This window comes from Lepisma saccharinum, chromosome 10, assembly GCF_977018435.1.
Source record: "Lepisma saccharinum chromosome 10, izLepSacc3.1, whole genome shotgun sequence".
NCBI lineage: Eukaryota > Metazoa > Arthropoda > Insecta > Zygentoma > Lepismatidae > Lepisma > Lepisma saccharinum.
This window is the reverse complement of record NC_139238.1, coordinates 45652640-45673167: the sequence shown is the minus strand read 5'-3', so window position 1 is coordinate 45673167 and position 20528 is coordinate 45652640. Positions and strand designations below refer to the sequence as shown.

The 20528-nt window shown below is 39.8% G+C and overlaps 1 protein-coding gene across 2 annotated transcripts in view; it reads right to left on the bottom strand.

Annotated features, from left to right (window-relative positions):
• The window catches only part of REPTOR-BP (REPTOR-binding partner), a 132152-nt gene that overhangs the window by 25560 nt on the left and 86064 nt on the right, over positions 1 to 20528 (bottom strand). For both annotated transcript variants that reach the window (XM_083129790.1, XM_083129789.1), the window contains exon 2: positions 835 to 925. In XM_083129790.1, coding sequence (XP_082985916.1) covers positions 835 to 925 — 91 coding nt within the window. The remainder of the gene's footprint in view (positions 1 to 834; positions 926 to 20528) is intronic.

Here is a 20528-nt window from a genome sequence, read left to right as displayed (position 1 = left end):
GTGACCAGACGTGGTCACCAAGACAATGAACAAAGTTCCTTAATGACTGCGGTATGAAATCAAATGTTCAAGAGGGTTCTTAATCTTATCCTTCTCCTCCATCCTGGAGTTCACCATCTCTGTGCAGAAATTTTCAAATGTTTAGGGAACATATTCCCCAGGTTTGATACAGTTTTCTCTTTTTTTTGAGAGGGGGGAGGGGATGATTGGTTCTGTCCCCTTTCGATGAACTACTTATTTTAGGTACTCTGTGTAAATGTGTACACACTCAGCATCGTAAAAAGTGGGTACCTGGAGGAAACTCTGGGGGGGGGGGGATGGGGGTGATAGGCAGCCAGGGGCATGGTGATGATCACATCACCCCATCTTTGGCTGTGATCAAGAAAGTGTGGGCCCCTAACTCCAACCCCAAAGTGTGGGCTCCTAACTCCAACCCCATGACGTGGTGCAAAGCACAGGGGAGAACTCAACTTTTTTTTTACTCTGTGTCAATGGTGTTCTGTGTCAATGGTGTGCCTTAACTGTAAACCCACCGAGGGGTCCCAGGATCGATCCCCGCTCGAGGTATAAGTGGTTTGGATCACACATTAAATTGTAGGTCCAGTCCCGATTAGCCTTACTGTGCATAAAGTGGAATTAAAACTCCAAATTAACCAACCAATCAATTGTTCAGGGCTTTGAAACCTATTAGATGCAATACTGGATAGCACACCTTATTCAAAACAAACTGTTCTCTCTCTTCGGTTGCTGCAACTTACATTCGCACAGAGGCACACATAAGAACAAAATGCTACCATTCGTCTGTTTTAAAGGTAAAAACAAGAAGAAACTTACCAAGTTTAGCCTTCATGTCCACCCTTTCAGCCTTCCTGCCTGGCTTCCGTCCACGTTTCCCCCCCTCCTTCCTATCTCCACGAGTGCCCTCCTGCAAGAACAAATTAAAAATATTGTAGGTGATAGAAGTAACAATGTTACACATTTTATTCACTATTTAATATTATACACAACACATTACTCCTTATTAGATATGGTACAGTCACACAGTTTTACAAACACAAAGCAGCCTGCTCCTGTCTCGATCACCCAAGTTCCAAGGTTAAAACTTCCAAGTTTGAAACTGGACATAGATGGTTTTTTTTTAATTTCTCACATTTCACATAATACAAATCTTTCCAATATTTTGAGGATAATATGTTGCAAAAATGCCACGAATAAGCACATTTTGCCCTTTCTCTTTGCATTTACAGGTTGGCTACTCTATGATCTTCACAAAATTCAAGTATAATACCCAATTTTCAAGGCAAACTTTCCAAAAATTCAAGGGTACAAGCAGATGTTTTCAGCCTTAAGTATTACCTCCTCTAACTACTCACATACACAAATGTATTAACAATATAAAGGGTTGTGCAATTCCAATTTATCCAAAAATTCTAAATCAATTTATTTGAATGGTATACATATATTCAAAATATTTAATTGAAGGTTCAGAGTTTACATTTATCATTTCACACATGCAGACTTGAATTACATCTACAAACACAAGTTACAAATGTTAAAGAGATATATTAATCTAAGAAAAAAAATTAATTGTATAAGAATTTTCAACTCAAATTTACCTAAACAACTTCAAGATATCTTGCAATAATCTTCCGTCTGTCAGGTAGATTGTTCTGCAAAGGACACCAACAAAACGAACGAACTGAGAAAATTGTGTTTTATTTTCTACGCAGCTTTCTTTTCTTTTTCTTCCTCGATAAAAAAAAAAAACTAAAGTGTGAAAAACTTGCTTCAGGGCATTAATAAATGTGTATAAATTCAATGGGATTTGGATTCATAAAAAAAGTTGCAATTTTTCACATCTATGGAGAAAAATTCACGCAAAACTCCTGGAGCCATTCATTCATGCATAATTCCCAGAATTCAAGGAATTCCTGGTGAGTAGCCACTCTGATTAACTTAAGTGTCAAGACTAACAGTACAATTTGAACTGATATTATACAAGCACATTACCAGAATTTCAGGACAGAATTACACACTTCCAAGAGGAGGACATTTCATTTCAGAACTTACCTCCCCTGTTTCACATTACGATCACAATGTTATTCATGTCTTACAATCTTTTTATCTGTATAAAAATCATGTTTCAATACATTAGTAGCAGAAGTTCAAAGGTGAAACTTGTAATGCTCTATCATTGTTTTCTGCATCTAAGTAGCAAATTACACTTCAGAAGAAGTTTTAGTTCCATATTTTGGAGTATTGTTAATTTTTAATTCACATTATTAAAAATAATTCTGCTTCATCTAGTCTGCACACACACCAAATTAAGCCTTCAAATTGTGAAGTGGTGGAAAAGTGAATGTCCAGTGTTAAGTGCACTTATGCACAGATAGGATAATCAGAATGAATTTTTGTCCCTCGAGGGAATTTAAACCTGGAAGCCTTTGATTACAAGACAACGGCAATAACTTTAATGCCACTGGCTTATTCTACACATCACATGGCTTTCTATTAACTACACTGATTGTGAAAATTGGTATCTAATAGCCTTGGAATAATGAGGGGAAAAAAAAAGAACATTTTACTTGGTAGGTGTGGAAAAGACTGTCAACGGGGAAATCCAGAAAAGTTTAAAGGTAGGGGTCCAATTTGGTAAAATTCATGCCTGTAGTAGTAGTTCGTTAAAAAATTGTTATCCAGAATATCTTCAAAGGTAAAAAAAAAAAAAAAATTGAATTGAGTTTTCAAATTTTGTTAGGAGCTAGGGGTGGTGCCAAGATGAAGTGTTCACTCATTCTTTTATAATGAGATATGGCAAAGTTTACTCATATGAGGACTGTTTAACAAGACCTACAGTGCAACTGTTACACCTTGTGCTTACTCAGTTATATGGTGCAGAATATCATTATTTGGAATCTCATTCTAAATATATTTTTTTAAAAAGACTGCTGGGGAGTTTGACTTTTATTACTTAATGATGTTGTTGTTAATGCACGCAAATGCGTATCAACATCCCTGTGTGGTGTGATCAGTTATTTGGCCAGTTTGGTATTTCAACCTAATAAAGGTGTCTTCCTTTATAATGTCATGAAGGTACTGTATTTTAGCGGAGAGACTTTTTATTAACAGCACTCATAGGGAGTGCTGAACTCTTAAATATGTCCTTGAAAATTGGTGCCCTCTGGAAATTGTGCGACGTTTTGAAACTAACAAGTTCCACTCCATAGTTTTTTTTGTAGTTTGAATTGAAAATATAGATAGCAGACATCAACAGGAGAGGTGGTCAAACTTGATTTTATAACGGAAAACCGTATCTCTACAACTGTAGCGGCGACTGGGTGCCAAAAGTGGGGGGGCAAGGAAGGGGTGCCCACAGGGGGAGGGGGCAAAATTTTATACAAATTCTATATATCTTCACACAAATATGGGGTGGGGTGATTGATTTGTTATTGATTTTTAGTTTTGATTATTATGTACAGTATGTTCTACCTTTCTGTGGGTGATCGCAGCGATAGGGTTGAAATGAAACACCACCTCTTATGTCTTTAGAATCGGTTTGGACGGAGGGGGGTGGTATTCGCATTAATACAAGGTTAGTCAAGCAGACAAACTGTGCAGAAAAAGGTTGACTAACAATGGCAGTGAGCCTAAAGTATCTAAACATATACTGCATCATTATGTCTGTATTATACAGAGACGCAAAAACAGGGGGGCATTGCCCCACCCCCAACCTTTGGTGGAAGTCAATTCTAGGGTAGCAAGGGGGGTCAAACATTGACGGCCAAGCGTACCTATAAAGGGGGGGGGGGCACAGAGGAGCAATTACCCTTCTTTTTCAAATTTTATACAAATATAAATACATTTTGTAAAATTTTCTTGCTTGCTTTGCTCACATTATCTGCTTTCCTCGTTTTCGTTAAGTTCAGAGCTGTAGCTAGGGGCGGCGGAAGTCGGCCATGGGTGCTGAATGATATAAATGTTGTAAAAGAGAGAATGCTATTGCATCCAGTAAAATTCTTTGCCCCGTATTAAACCAATATTGTTTTCAATTGCAAAAATTGGATCTAAAAATATTCTTGCTCGCCTCACTCGCATTCGGAATACATTTATCATTAATTTTCTGCCATTCAAAAATACAGTTTGTGTGCTTGATTTCCATTATTAGCTAATGTGAAATTGACGGTGTTGAAAAAATATTTTAAATCGTTTGTTCCAAACAAATGCTTCAGCACAGACTTCTACCCCCTTTTTGCTTAATTTACGAGGCTAATAACGTCTTTGATACTACTACTACTGTAATAAATCCAATATTATTATTATCGGTACGTTTATCCTGGTACTTGCCCCCCGGACAAAAATTTTTGGTTGTATCTCTGGTAGGTGCCAGGAAACCACTTACTAGCAATTGAGGATACTATAAGAAGCTGAGCCAGAACCTGTGGTCGAGTGGTTAGCACATGGCGCTCCGATGCTAGGGGTCCCGGTTTGGAATCCTGGACTGGGCTTAGATGTTTCTGAGTGTTTGTCCATCAATTTCATCATATCATCAATCATTACCATCTTCGCAAATTAGCCAAAAGTGGCACAAAAATCGAAGCAAACTAAAGCAAATCAATCAATCTGTAAGAAGCTGAGCATCTTCCTATTCAAAACATCGCTAATTCATGTGAGAAAGCGGGAAATGGGGGGTTGGGGACGAAGAGTAAGAAATTATTACTGATTCTATGGAATGTTCACAACGTTGATAAAAAAAAACACACACTTGCTAGCTTACGCTGTACTTAGAATCTTCCAAAGTTTTGTACATTGAAACTTAAAAAACGGCAATACTACAGCAAGAGATCACAGTCGCCATGGCGACCAGGAGTTTTCGAGCCCTGAGTTGGGGGTTTATGATATAGTGAAAACACATTTCACTCGTTTATTTCTGAATTATTTACATTTGTACTTACCTTATATGCATAGCGGAACATTTTTCAACTTCAGATTATGTTTTTCCCACTGAAGAAAGCGTAATTTTTCACATTACAAGTATTTATTGATCGTTGCTAATTCGCTTTCGTTACACACACTATGGTGGGCAAAATTTGACTCAAGTTGTCTATCGTCAGCTCATATGCAGTGTTTCCAAACTTAAGAACTGAAAAATGCTGCACAAACTAATCACAAAAGGTTTTTAAGTGAAAATTCATTCACAAACCATTCACGGAAGGTTACGCTAGGTTCAGTTATGTTAGGCAAACAGAAAATTAAATTGGGAAAAAAAAAACACGCTCATACGCCATCTTGTAAAACTACCGCCGGGTTGCTACACTAACACTTATTAACCGAAAAATGCGGCACAAACTGTTCACAGATGGTTCTTAGGATAAAATTGATCCACAAACCATTCATGGAAGGTTAGGTTCAGTTAGGTTAGGCAAACAGAAAATTAAATTGGGAAAGAAAAAACACTCAAACGTCATCTTGTAAAACAATCGCATGGTTGCTACACTGACAGGGGGTTGCATAATCGAATGCACGGAATATTTGATTCACGTAGTCGACGGTAATGGTGGCACGAGCTATGAGCTATTGTGCAACAGAGATACATTAATGTCGAAAATTACATTATTTACCGGCCGAATAAGTTGCACGAATGGAAAAACCCCTATTCCCAGGTTCTAAAAGTCCACATGAACTCAATTCCGTAAATAGTTTCCAGTCTTTTCTTCTGTAAATTTGAAGAAACGTGTTTTTACTATATCATACTGTTACCAATTTGAGTAATTAATTTGGCATACATGGAGGGATGCTCTACCTTCTTGGGTGGAGTGTATCATGTGCCTTGGGGGGATGAGCACCCCTGGGGCAAGGACATTAAGAGGCCGGCAAAAAAGTGGAGAGCACCCTAATCGCCGCTACTGCTCTATACAGATCATTTTGGTATGTATTTACAACACTCGACAACTGTCAGCAAATAGGGGCAATACCGGATCACTCTCCAATTGCTTTGAAATTTCGCCTACTCACTAATTGAGACCTCCTAATCACGAATCTGCATGTAATAATTGGCGGTCGGTATGGAAATCGAGAAAAAAAAAAAAATGAAATAAACTATGTTTTCTTAACATAACGTAACCCTACCATAAGAACAGTAGCTCTACGGAACATGCCATTTCCCCCGAATGGGTGTCACTTATCGCACAACACTTTAGCAACGTTGTGTTCTGACGTCACTGGAGAGGGCTTTTTCATGTTAGGCAAGGTATAGTTCTCTTAGCCACAATATTATTTTTTCTTTGTATTTATGCTAATGGAACCTAACCTAACCTCGTAGGCATTCCTAGTCTTAAGTCAATATTCAAGGTTGAAGACTGTTGTGCGTAAAGGAAGACCATTAACAAATTGTGAAAGAAAGATGGTTCCGAATTGCTATGTATGGACAATCAGCGTGGTAAATCACAAGGTTATTTGGTAACACTTTACTATCCCGGAGACGGATTTCTTCAAATTTACAGGAGAAAGTACTTATGCAAATCATTTTCTGTAGCGTTGTTGATGTTCAGGAATGTAGTTTTGATCCATTTTAATGCGAATGCATGTGGTTTTCTACGAAAATCTCTCTCCAACGCGCTATTGGTGCTGCCGCCATTTGCTTTCTGCAAGAGAGCACAATACGCCCTCGTATTGTCCGTATATGCTAAATTGAATGAAAGGAGTGCTAATGGAACCTAACCTAACAGGCCTAACCTAACCTAGTAGGCATACCTCGTCCCAGTGATGGTTCGTGGGACTATCATGAATTTTTGGGCTAACCTCAATGGTTTTTAGGGCTACCCGTGGATGGTTTGTGGGAAATAAGGAACAACAGTAAGTACTCGTTAATGTACAAAATAGACATTATTTTCGTTAGAAATTAATTATTTCACCTAAAGAAATGTTCCGCAATGCAGAATAGTACGTTAGCAATGTAAAAAAAATTGCGAAATAAATCATTGATAGGTGTCTCCGGTATAGTAAAGTAGCACCGGTTATTTTACAAGTTCTACACGTAAATGTACAATTTTAACAAGTGACTGCCAAATATGAACTACAGATACGTCATCAGGACACCGAAATTAGTAAGTAGGCGAAATTTTATAGAAATTGGAGAGTGGTCCGGTATTGTAAATTCATGCAAAAATAGGTCTACATTAAAACTAAATTATCTAATCTAAAATCTAGCCTAAAAGAAAAATCCCCATTAACAGGTGGAAAAAAAAACCCGCCGAGAACTTATGACACAAAATATCTCCAGGCGAGAGCGAAAGTAAACAATTACATTTGCAGGCAGCGATGTTCTTCAGACTGCACTTTCCATATTATCCACGAGTGTTAACGTGTCCATGGTACGATTGATTCGTCCTAGGCGGTTTACACCATTTCAGCCTTGCACGCACACGAGATTCTTGTCAAAATTCGCTTTACAGAAGGAACAATCATATCAAGACAATGAACTTGTACTTTCGGTCCAGCCAAACTGAGATAATTCGTTCAATAAATTATTGATACCGCAACTGATGTTAGTAAGGTGACGAATTTTTATCGCCCCTTGCAACGAATTTTTATCGCCCCTTGCAATGCAGAAGTGCAAGTAATTGATGACAGCAGAAAGGGTTGAAATTCTTACAACTGACACGATAGCAGGAAAAGGCAGCACAACTGAGATAGATTCACACCAAACATCAAGCATACGAGGGCTGCGAAGAAATAAGCCGTGTAAAAGTTATCATCATACGCAAGTACTTTTAGGTCCCATTCTAGAAGCATTAATAGGGGGGGGGACATTTCATCGGTTTAATACTGCGTATTTAATACGAATTCCTTGTTTCACATTACATGTATGATTTTTCGTTATTTCATTACAATTTCCACTCCGAAACTAGCTAGTAAACTGCCTGTTTACTGATGGCGCACAAAACAAATAAACAAATCAGCAGACGACACTCACCTACCGACCGCCCTGCTCCCGCGCTGCAACCAGACAGGGAGCAGACAACTACGCACCAGTTCCTCGGGAAACGACGAAGCAAGCGCCAGCCATGCGATATTCGACCTTATGAACGCTTCCTACGTCGCAGTTAGGTACGTCGTGCCCCCGGAGAGTGTGACGATGTAGGAAAAAAAAAAAGTGGGGAAAAGATAAAATAATGCGTGCAACAGCAACACCCCCGGTTCCCTGCCAACCAAGTGAAACGACACACATTCTGGGCTCTTTTCCCGAACCAGCAACCGTGAAGCGCATACAGAATTGCCATTATTTACATCTCATTGTTCCATTGCATCCACATAGACATACGCAGGAGCACACACATCTGCATTACATGTCGCCGTAAATGAACATCACACCTGCTCCCGTCCCGACGCAAGAACAAATATCAAGATTACTAGCCGGCTCAGTAGCCGAGCGCGTAAAGTTCCTGGGTTCGAGTACCGACGTGGGCATGAGTGGCTTCATCAATTGCATCTATTAATCACCCATCCCCAGTGGCGTAGTGCAGTTCTCTGGGGGGCTCCGTCGTGGAAAAAAAAAGACTGAGATGATGCCAGAGTATGACGGACGTACAATAGTTAACTAGTCCCCCTCCCCCGCCCCACAGTTGTACCAGAAATTAACTTTTACCCCAAATGCTCTGCCTTCCCATTTTTTGTCATAGACTTTTATATTAGTGTAGTAGCGTCTCGAACCGAAATCAGGATTGTCTGCACCTCGGATGAAGAACTGGAAGAAGAAATTATAAACATTTTCTCTTACTTCAACGCAGTTATACAGCCAGGATTCTTCTTAGGAGGAGGTGGGGGAGGCTTCACGCAGCCAAATATTTTGTTCGTGATCCATTTGCTTGAAACATTTTTTTTTAAAAAAATTGATTACATACAAAACGCAGGTATTCATATTGTTTGGCGGAATTGTTTAAAGGATAGTAAATACTTCTCTTTTGGACTTTGAAGTGAACGCGCCTACAGCTATAAATGCCACCTGGCTGCGTTAGGCCAAGATCAACGTAAAAGCCGCTCACATTAGCCTTCTAATACTAATAGTGAGTAATATACTCAAGAAAACTTATAATTTCAAATATGGGAGTTAGGGGTGTAAGGGGTGACCTTCCACGTAGTACACCCAAATGTCAACCTCACTTCCACGTTAGTGCACCCTGGACTAAAGACTAGCGAGGCTCTGGCGACTGGCCCCATGGCCAGTATAATTGTGTTTGTTTTGTCCTTATGTGTGCTGAGTGCCCCTTTTACAGCCTCAGCTTTTAACAGAAGTCAGAACATTTTAAATTTTTTAGTTATGCAAGGTTAGAGTTGTGGCTCAGTCGGTAACGCGTCTGACTACCATGCTAAAGGTCCCGGGTTCGATCCCCGGCCGGTTCAAATACGGGAACTTTTCTAACGATGGAAGCGGCCCCGGCGCCCACCCAGCGTCGAATAACATGGGTACCTGGAGGAAACCCTGGTGGGTAAAGGCGGTCAGGGGCGTGATGCTGATCACATCACCCCCACTCACGACCGGATCAAGAAAGTGTGGGGCGTTACCCCCACACCCCCTATACGCCTTCATGGCGTGGTGCTATGCACAGGGGAGCACTTTACCTTTTTTTTTTTTACGTTAGAGTTGTTATTTATAATGGTAAGGGGCTGGTCCCCGTATAATGTGACGGGAGCAAAATAGCCTAAGTGCTGACGCTCCCAAAATTTTAAATTCCAATCCAATCCAAAAAATATGGGGGTTAAACTTCGCCTCTAGATTGTCGGTGGCGACCTAACGTCACAAGGTCACTTGCAATCTGCTACGAAGAAATAGCACTTAATTTCACTTAATGAAATGCCGATTTGTAGACAAATTGACACACTACACTGTGTTTACGACAGACCGTGTAGCCATGGGCGTATTTAAGGGGGGTTCAACGTGCCCAACCCCCCTTTAGGTTTAGTAAAATTACCAGATTACTGTTCTGTCCGCTATGCGCAGACTTGTTCGTAAAAATTTATTCAGATTTATTTTGTTCTCATAAATCACAAGCGTATAGAACGGTATACGGATGGGAAAGAAATTAATTCCACACACCAGATGGGACTTGAAAGCAAATGTCTGCAATTTCCTGAAAGTTTTGGAATTTCTCTGGAAAATACTCAGAAAGCTCCTGACATATCACAAATTCTATAATGCCACATGTAATTTCTGCCCGAAGCAACTGCTTATGAACTTATAGCACGAATATTATAATTTCATTAGAAGATCCCGATATGGTTTGTTATCATTCAAGATTTAAGTATTCCACAGGTTCTATTTTTTTGATAATTTGAAATTCCCCAACTGCTTGATAATCCCGAAAATCGATAAACCATTTTCCAAACTCTAGATCGGAATGGGAAACTTGTGGAGATTGTAACTGCATCTGGGTTAGCTTCAGCTATTAGTACTTCTACTCTCTCTGGGTTGAGTGGGTGTGGATTTAGAAAAAAAAATAGTTGGTGAAGAATATGATGGTGCTGATGTAATAGGTGGTAGAATTAAGAGGGTGAGATGGATAGATAATTTCAGAGAAGTGTCCAAAAGCAATTTTTGCACATTGTTCAGCACATATTTTAACCCTGGCTATTGTCCATTTCTGTGGAATTTCTGCGATATTGAGACTGTCAAATCAGTTATAATTTTTCCCATCGAGTCTTCTCAAAGAAGCAGCCTCCCTCTGGTTAGCACATCGTGGGTCCCGGGTTCGAAACCCTGAATGGGCATGGGCGTTTGTGGGTGTCCATTCATCAATTTCATCACGTCATCATCACTCATCCCGATCTTCGGAAATTAGCCAAAAGTGGCACAAAAAGCGAAGTAAAATAATGCAAATAAATCAATCAATCTTCTCAAAGTAATTTGGTTGGAAAAAATTGCAGTACAAGATAGCTAGGGAAGTTCCGTAACGTTCTCAACTTGTTTGACACAAGATGGACAGAAAAGTATCAATACTCAGTAGTGTGACTTGTGAAATCGTATGCACTAATAGTAGAAACTTTACTGATCTCCATTTTTTGACCATTTTGTAGTAGAAATGAACCCAAGTTTCTCTGAACACAGTCAACACATTGAAAAATTGCAACAACTTATTCCAATATGAAATGCCTATTTCTCATTCATTGGAACAGTGTGTCAAAATGTTGGATGGCCTGGTTGATATTTTTTACATTTTCAAATCTGAATGGAAAATGTGGGAAACAGTAATTGAAAAGACATGTCTAGGGTCTGCATTGTAGGCAGTAGAAAATTGTGACAAGCTCTTGTACTCCAATATGCACAAATTGTTGGTGATCTTGGCTACACTGCCAGTTTCATCTTCAACACCTGAGAGGATGTGTTTAACATTAAGGAGGTTGAAATGATATCCTCCCAATTCAACGGGAGTTCCTCGACTAATGGACCCTGCCTGCACTGTTAAGTGTGCACACATACGAATATTAAAATAACACCGATGATGTTATTTTCAATTTTGTAGCAAGGAGGAAAAGACTAATTGTAATTCTCTTTTAAAGAGAAGCTGGGATTAGCTCTTTCGAAGCATTTTCTGCTCATTTTATGTAGAAAAGTTAAGAAGTTCGTAGATAGACGTAATTTAATAAATGTGTGACCTTTCATGTGGTCGCAGAGTGAATTTTGATAGCCATATTATACCTAGGGACGCTATACGTTCCGGATTGTCAGGTACAATCCCGGAATGGTATCATTTGTCCCGGTGTCCAGAATAGTTTCTTCGGGATGCATAACTGTCCTGGAATCTGGTGGGAAAGACGAAATGAACTTTATTTATATTTCAAAATTTTACGTAAAATTGGACGTAATTTTAAAATGCTCATTTTACAAAACAATCTAACTCTACATTGAACCATTCCCTCTCCATAATAGGAGATTTAACGAGATACAGACGGTACTGCAAACATCTTTGACTTCACGATGGCGCCGCCGTCTGCTTGCAGTGCTGAATTTCAGTAACCTGCTTACTACGTATAAAGAGTCAGTGCTTGGGTGCCTATCTGTTCAGTCCGCAGTTTTCAAATAAAGTTTCCACACAATGTGGATGTAAATGATTTGATTTTTGATTTGTTGTTTTAAGTCCAATTTATGCACAGTAAGGCTAATCGGGACTGGACCTACAGTTTAAAGTGGGTTCCGAACTACTTGTGCCTCCACCGGGTATCGAACCCGGGACCCCTTGATTACAAAGCGAAGACGCCATCGGGGAGGCCCGTAAATTTCCATTATGCTGTACATACATACAACTTCATGGGGTCCAGTCGCCCCCCCCCCCGCTCCCTAACAAGCTACCGGTCAGTAGTGTCCCGGATTTTCACTTATGAAATATAGGAACCCTAATTGAACCAAAAGTTGAACCCCCCCCCCCTTACGAGCTATAGCCCATGCGTGTAGCTATAAATGCATGAAATGAGGGCCATCTACGAGTAAGTAAGTTATTTTCTGCATTTCGGAGGGGACTCATATGCCAAGTTGCCTGGGCCCCTCTGGCTGAGATAATATGCTACTGCTTATTATCGTGGACGTTGTCAAATGATATGTTACTGGGAACAAGATTTTTGTTTCGTAAATCGATTTTCTTTTATAAGTAACACTATCTGTTGAATGTCTGGGATTACATAAAATTTCAGGAGAACTTGTCTAAGCCCCTACACCTCGGGGGTTGCAGGGGCGGCTGATAAGCCCACATCAGGACTCAAACCTGGGACCGTTGGTGGCGAGACTCGACGTACTCGGACAAACCTTCTGTGTGGCCCATGCCTCAGTCTCGTGTCGAATCTCGAAATGTATAGTACAAATAACATATAGAACGTGCCACCACACAAACATTCACACCACCTTGGCAAGTTTTTTCTTTTGTATGACGCTTTGTTTCGACGCTATGAGACCTCGAAAAACGGAATTATATACACGTCTTGCTCAAAGTGGGCACCTCCGTTACGAATGCAGGCACGCAGGTTTTTACGGACATTTGGTCTCGTAACTCGTGATGTGATAGTGTCCTTGATGTGTTGACCAGCTGTTAAGGTTCTCTCCCTGAGCTCTTCTTGCCTAACCTAACAGAGAACATTTATCGTGACGTCAGTAGACGACGGTGTTTAACACGGTGTCCGATAAGTGAGGTCGTATACTGTTACAAGTTACTCTTAAAATTTAAGCTCACCTGTTAATTCACAAAAACGGCGCAACCGACTTTTATTAAGATTTGGATATTTTATCATGAATAACGATGGATAATAATTTTAAATTCCAACAGCGTGCATTAAAAATGAAGTTTTAAAAAGTCTACCAAAATGATATTAATTAGGTTAACTTTAATGCTTTAAAAATGATAATGCTCTTCGTCTTATGGTCCTTGGGTGGCAGGGGAAACTGAAAGTTTTAGATCCTCAATTCTTCAACCAATTTTTTACAGTGTAGCTGCAAACTACAACTTCAATATAGCAGCTGTATTGTGGCGTGGCTTTATCACACTATAGCTATTCCTACGCGCAAAATTCTCTCAATGCTACCATTCGAAAAACCAATACGGTTTGACCGAAGCCACGTGTATTTGTTTACAGTGGCTTCTTTCATAGAGTGGACAGAGAATAGTTTCAAGTATACTTCTCCGAGGAGTCAAAATTTTCTAAACATTTCTCTGCTTTTCTGTTTCTGTAATTGAACGACTAATTTTCTTAATGCAAGTTGTGTGATGCTCAAAATGAAGGACATTTTATGATTCTTCAAAAATCCCTCCCAGAGGCCGGATATGGGACCAAAATGTAGGGCTTGCACCACGAGATTTGTATGGCAATACGTTTTCACGAAAGGTGACCATGAGCAGTCTTTGTGGCTTTTCTACGTCACCGGAAGGATTGCTTCCCAGCCTTGGACTCTTGGCCCCCTTAATGGAAGGACATTCGGTTCTCTCCCACACAGGGCCTATCGTATCCACCGGTGTAAGCTGTGGAACCTGAACCACGTTAAATTTAGATGAAACCTGGAAAAATGTCGGTGCATTGCAACTACTATATAAAAAAATGACGATGCCCGTTACATAGTTTAACTAAATAATGTAATTTTAATTATTATTTTTTAAAATATGTTCAATGGTTGATTTACTTTATTAAAAAGTGTTCAGAAAAATTTAATAAAATATAATCGATTGAATGATATTTTGAAAAGAAATTGTAGAAAACGAGAGAAAATAAATTCAAATTAGATACCATAATTTCAAATCCGGCTCTTCTATACGCCGCAACGCGGACACTTTAGATCCAGGATTGCGCACAAACTTCACTGACCTGTCTTGCGCAGATTCTGATCGAACGTTGCCACTTTGATAGCTTTAAAGTCTGTGCGCAAAACTGTTTTTTTCTTTAGACAAGAAGAGAGAGAGAAATTAGAAATAAAAAAAGTAAATGATACCAATTTACTCAAACTCAAAAGTTAGGTTAGGTTAGGTTAATGACTTTAAAAACACGTGTAAGTCCACACACACAAACAAATCAACAGAAGTGAGAACGGCTTGAGAACAATTTACATCTGACAACATGGCCTCATTTTTTGTGCGCAATACTGTACATTGTGACAGCTTGTCAACGTCTTATCACATACCACTGATAAAACCGGAAAAGTGTGCGCAATCCGGCTGTAGCCCTTCTATATGGCAGCGACTGTTGAACTCTTCTTCAACATGATAAAACTAGAATAAATTGTTCACAAATGAGAATTTTGCGGTCTTTAAACGAAGTAACAAAATTAAAGAAATCAGAAATAAACGGAAGGTCGAGGCAATGATGCAAGAAATTTAAAAATATCAAACTGGAATCAACATGTTCTGAGGATGCCAGATAGCCAGCCATTTGTCTCGAAAATTATTAAATTACTGGCCAAAAGGAAAAAAGGAAATTTAGAAAGACCATATATCGCCGATGGGATGATCAACTTTTGTTGTTGCAGTACGGGCTTTGGTTACCCAGACCTGCAAGATGAGGTAAAAAAAAGTAAAGTGCTCCCCTGTGCATAGCACCACGCCATGAAGGCGTATAGGGGGTGTGGGGGTAACGCCCCACACTTTCTTGATCCGATCGTGAGTGGGGGTGATGTGATCAGCATCACGCCCCTGACCGCCTTTACCCCCCCCCCCAGGGTTTCCCCCAGGTACCCATGTTATTCGACGCTGGGTGGGCGCGGGGCCGCTTCCATCGTTAGAAAAGTTCCCGGATTTGAACCGGCCGGGGATCGAACCCGGGACCTTTAGCATGGTAGTCAGACGCCTTACCTACTGAGCCACCGCATAAATTTCTTCCGCTTTGACACGATGAGGATGAATGGTGATAAGATGAAGTGGATACAGGGACACAACATAGGAGTACACGTCAAAAAAAAAAACAGGTTGCAGCCCGTTCTTGTAAATTAACAGGGAAACTGTTGGATTTTAACTGTAGAATAAGATTTTACCGTAACTTCTAACACTGTAATCTCGAAGGTCCATCTATAATTCGATGCAAGTGATATCGAAATTTCTGTATCCCCTTGACTGAATATTAACAGCATGTAGAAAAAAAATCCGTATGCAGGGTGTCTATAACTTCGTCACAGGCTAATTATTTTCTGAATGAAGAACAAATGGCAGAATTTATAAACAGCCATTTACCTAAACGTATGAGACAAGTCGAGAAGCTGTATTTTGAACACGGTCCTGTGTTACAAACCGTTCTAGAACATAGTCCTGTGTTACAAACCGTTCTACGGTTTCAATGAATCTCCAACACCGAAACAAGCTAATATTTTCAAAACTGTCACTAGTCGTAACAATCTTATACGTTATTATATGAAAACCCATGGAGTGAGTCGAATGGTGACATTTTGAAAATTCGTGGTGAGCCCGTAGAATATTCGAAAAACTAATTTCTTTGCATGTTCATTTAAATTACTCCAAAGTCGTTCTTGTCGCCCATTCGAATCCGGTGATCCGTATCAAAGAATGTTCTCTGCAAAGTTTCCTTGAAATTAGGAGACTTACACAGGGTGACCACTCTAGGACTTTGATAAAATTCAAGTATAATTCCCGGTTTTCAAGGCGCACTTTCCAAAAATTCAGGGGTACAAACAGGTGTTTTCTCTATTTAAACCTTACGTATTACCGCTTCTCACCACTCATACACATATATACTGCTGGACAAAAAAAACCGGACACCTTAATATTTGACATCTGAATTGCAATGTATTACAGAATGTTTGGCAGATCATGTAGTATTACCATATGCACTATTCATAGGTCCGGACTTCGTTTATCCATTCGTACTTAATTCCGTTTCTGCAACATTTAGTTAGCCTTCGAATCAGAATTTATGCGTTATCACAAAAATGCAAGTGTCCGGTTTATTTTGTCCAGCAGTATATTAACAATAGGCCTATAAAGGGTCTGTGCGATTCCAATTTACCTGATTTGCGCTGCGACGCCAAGGGTCCCGGGTTCGAATCCCGGTCGGGTTTGGTTGTTTGTGAATGTCCATTCATCAATTTCATCATTTCATCACTCATCCCCATCTTCGCAAATTAGCCAAGAGGCACAAAACGCGAAGTAAAATAAACTAAATCAAATCAAATCAAATCAAACCAATTTACCTGAAAATTCTAATTCAATTCAATTAAACGGTATTCATACATATATCATATCCATGGACGTCCGTAGGATTTTTTCCAGGGAGGGGCAAGCAAGGTAATTTTTTCTGGGGGGGGGCAAACAAAGGAGGCATATTTTCATCCATAATAGTGATGACCCCTCCAAAAACACTACATCAGTCTGAAATTATCATGTTTCTTCAACGCCCTTATTATAATTAACATGAATTATTGTGACAAATGAAATTATGTGTGAAATATTTACTTTTTAGGTGGACATTCATTTTCGGGGGGGGGGGCGTGGTTTCCCGTTTCGGACGTCCATGAATTCATATTTAATTTAAGGTGCGGAGTTTAATTTGCCATTTCACATACTCACACTCGAAATATATCTACAAACACAAGTCACAAATGTTACGGGATATATTAATCTATGATATCTTGCAATAATCTTCCGTCTATCAGATAGATTGTTCTGCAAAGAACACTAACAAAGCAAATGGATTGAGAGAATTCTGATTTATTTTGCACGCATTTTTTTTTTCTTCGTCGATAAAAAATATAAGCTAAACAGTGAAAACTTGCATTTATTAATGCCATAAATATGTATAAATTCAATGGGATTTGTATTAATAAAAGTAGAATTCACGCAAATTTTCCGGGAAGCCACCCTGTTATTACAGCACAGGATTGCTGGACCTCCTTTCCCGCCTAAATTTTTTAGGGTCTTCCAAAATTTTCCACCTAGGAGATTGAAAAGTTTGTATTTACGGAGTGGAAGGGTAAATTTAGAGCCAAAATTACCATAAATTGAGTTTTGTGATAATTTTAGGGGTGTGAGAATAAATCACTGCCTTCGACTCGTCCTATGCGTTTTGATAAATTGACGGTGAAGAATTATGAAATTTATTTCCATTCAGAAACGATTAGCCCATTAGGAAGTTACAGATTTGCCCTGTTCACTATAATACGCACCTAATGCATTCTGTTTATAACTTGTAATATAACCTAAAGTAGTGAAATGCCCAAGCAGCTATGTTTTGCTCCCACAAAATATACAGGACATAACAGGCGACGTCAAAATCACGGTACTTGCTCTCTTGCATACTGAAAACAACACTATAACATGCGTTACCAGAATTTATTTTCGGGAGGAGTCGAACTTTCGATAAAAATCTGTGTTGCAAAATTGCGAGGGAAAAATTATACTGAAATAACATTGTAGTACTATACTAAGTATTTTTGCCAGAATATTATTGAAAACATTGATCTCGTTCAGCAATTTTTTTTTATATTTTATTTTTACGATGTTATTTACAACATATGCCCAATTGCCTCCTTTTACAACTAAATATGCATGAAACTTATGTTTAGCACGTCATAACTAATAGCACACAAGGCTATTCGGGACTGGACCTACAGTTTAAAGTGGAATTCGAACCACTATGCACGTCCACCGGGTATCGAACCTTGATTACAAGGCGACGACTTTATCACTATCCCGTCGGGGAGGCTAAAGTCGGAAAGAAGTAACGTTGTTCGTGGTTCAATTCAAGTGTCTAATGAGAATTTCTGGGGCTATTGAAGGCCCTCTCCCTTACGCTAGGAACATTTAATGCCGCCTGTTAATTCATTGTTTTTTACAATCTTTACATTTAATGCCGCCTGTTAATTCATTGTTTTTTACAATCTTTCTCACCAACCTCCGTGACTGAGTGGCTATCACAGTGCGCTACAACGTCAAGGGTCCCGCGTTCGAATCCCGGCACGAGCATGGGTTTTCTTTGTGAGTGTCCCACCATCAATTTAATCACATCATCACTCATCCTCATCGGCGCAATTGTCTTGAAGTGGCAGAAAAGCGAAATAAAATAAACCAAACGAAACAAGATTTCTCTTACATTCTACAGTTTTCTTTCAAGGAATGGAATTGTAATCATGCCAGTGGCGTTTTGTTTTCTCTTCATGGTTTCTTTTTCGCTATTCTTATATCCGTTTTAGTCATGGAAGCGCTTGTATTTGAATTTTGTATTTATTTTACACCAGTTTCCTTCCAATTTAACGAATCGCGACGATGAGGATAAATGACGGATAAAATTGATGATCGCATGTCTCAGGCCCTGGCCAGGACTCGCACACGGGAACTTCGGTTGAGAGATAGAAAGTCGACGACCACTTCACTCTATACGTACGTATACAGTACATATGCTCTTATGTATGCAGTTAATGACAAGAGTGCAGTTCGATAGTAATTTATTTGCACTAACCCTTCCCTGTCGTTTCTTCCCTCCATTTTTTGGTATCGCTGCTGCATAAACACAAATACCAAACTTTTCGGTAAGGGCGAGATTTAACGAATGGAAAAGCGTATATTTCGTATTTATCGCACTATCAGAGGGAAGTTGTTTATTCAAGGACGACTGACTCAGTTTCGTGAATGCAGCGGTGGGTAGGCATTCTGAGAGTATACACGCACCCATTCTGCAATTCGCAGCTATGTAAATGCGATTCAATCCACGCAGATCGTGGCGGGGGGGAACCGGTACGTTGCTAGAGTCTGAAGGTATTGCGCAGTTTCCGGACACTTCGATCCGCGGCGCTTCCCCAAGGCTGCAGGGACTGCAACGCCCCCTCCCCCTCCGTCGCGGAACACAACCATGCAGTCTGGTTGCTAGGCGGGCAAGAGGCACGCTTCTCTTTTAGCACGAGAATACTGCGCAATAAAAATTAAAACCAAGTTCAGGCTTGATCAGTGGCGTAGAAGGAAATTTCGCACGAGTAGGGCAGGTTGAAACTGCATTCAGGCTGACAAGGCTAGCCTACACCCACAGTCAGTATACACTACGAGGTTGTGTTTGTTATTTAGTGTTGCTTTTCTGCCACTCTTGGATAATCGCGACGAAGGATGTGTTACGAAGAGACATTCACAAAGAACACCCGTGCCCAGGACGGAATTCGAATCCGAGACCCCTGGCGTCGTAGCGCGCTATGCTAACCACTCCGCCACGGAGGTCGGCTGTCGGGTTGTGTGTTCTGTGTCTTGTCCATTTGTATTTGAGACTGTTCCTTTATAAATATCGTCTAACCACTGTGGCAATTAGCCAAAAGTGGCGGAAAAAGCTACACAAAATTGAAAATGAAATACAACAAAGAGACACTATTATAAATGCATTTGTACTGTACACGCGTAAAAACACTGGAAATTTCCACAACTCCAAGAATATACGTACATACCAACTACATGTAGCAGTTGGACCTAAAGGATGTCTTCACATACACACACACACACACATATACATGTGATTATATTTCAACGACATTGAGTGCATCAGCGCAGCAAAGAACGAAAATATGTTAAGAAAAATTGAAAATCCAATGTGAAACTGCCCTTTTGACGACCCTTGCAAACATTTTCAAAAAGAAAGATAAACCAATTGCGAAACAAACATATAGCGTTGTCCGCAAGTCGTTTGCATTATATACAGGGTGATTCAGAGAGGATTTTCCAATTTCGAACGCGTATTCAAAAGACTTACAGAATTGGTTATGACAATCAGTTTTTGTCACCTACTTTTTTTTTATACTAGGTTTTCATTATTTTATATTTTCTGTAACCTTCGTATCCGCTTGAAGCTTCGGTAGAAAAACACCACGTTTCTGAACCTTTTGTGTTTTTCTGCTTTTGTCGACTTCTCCCCCTTTCGGTCGTAGGAGCTCGGAACTAACAATATGCTGTGATAAATCTTTCACTGTTTTTGAGCGACTTTTGTGCATTTGGCGACGGAAAGTCAACGTGGGAGGCCAATTACTGGAGGAACATGTTACGTACCGGATGAGGGTAGAACTATTCTTTTCACCACATTCT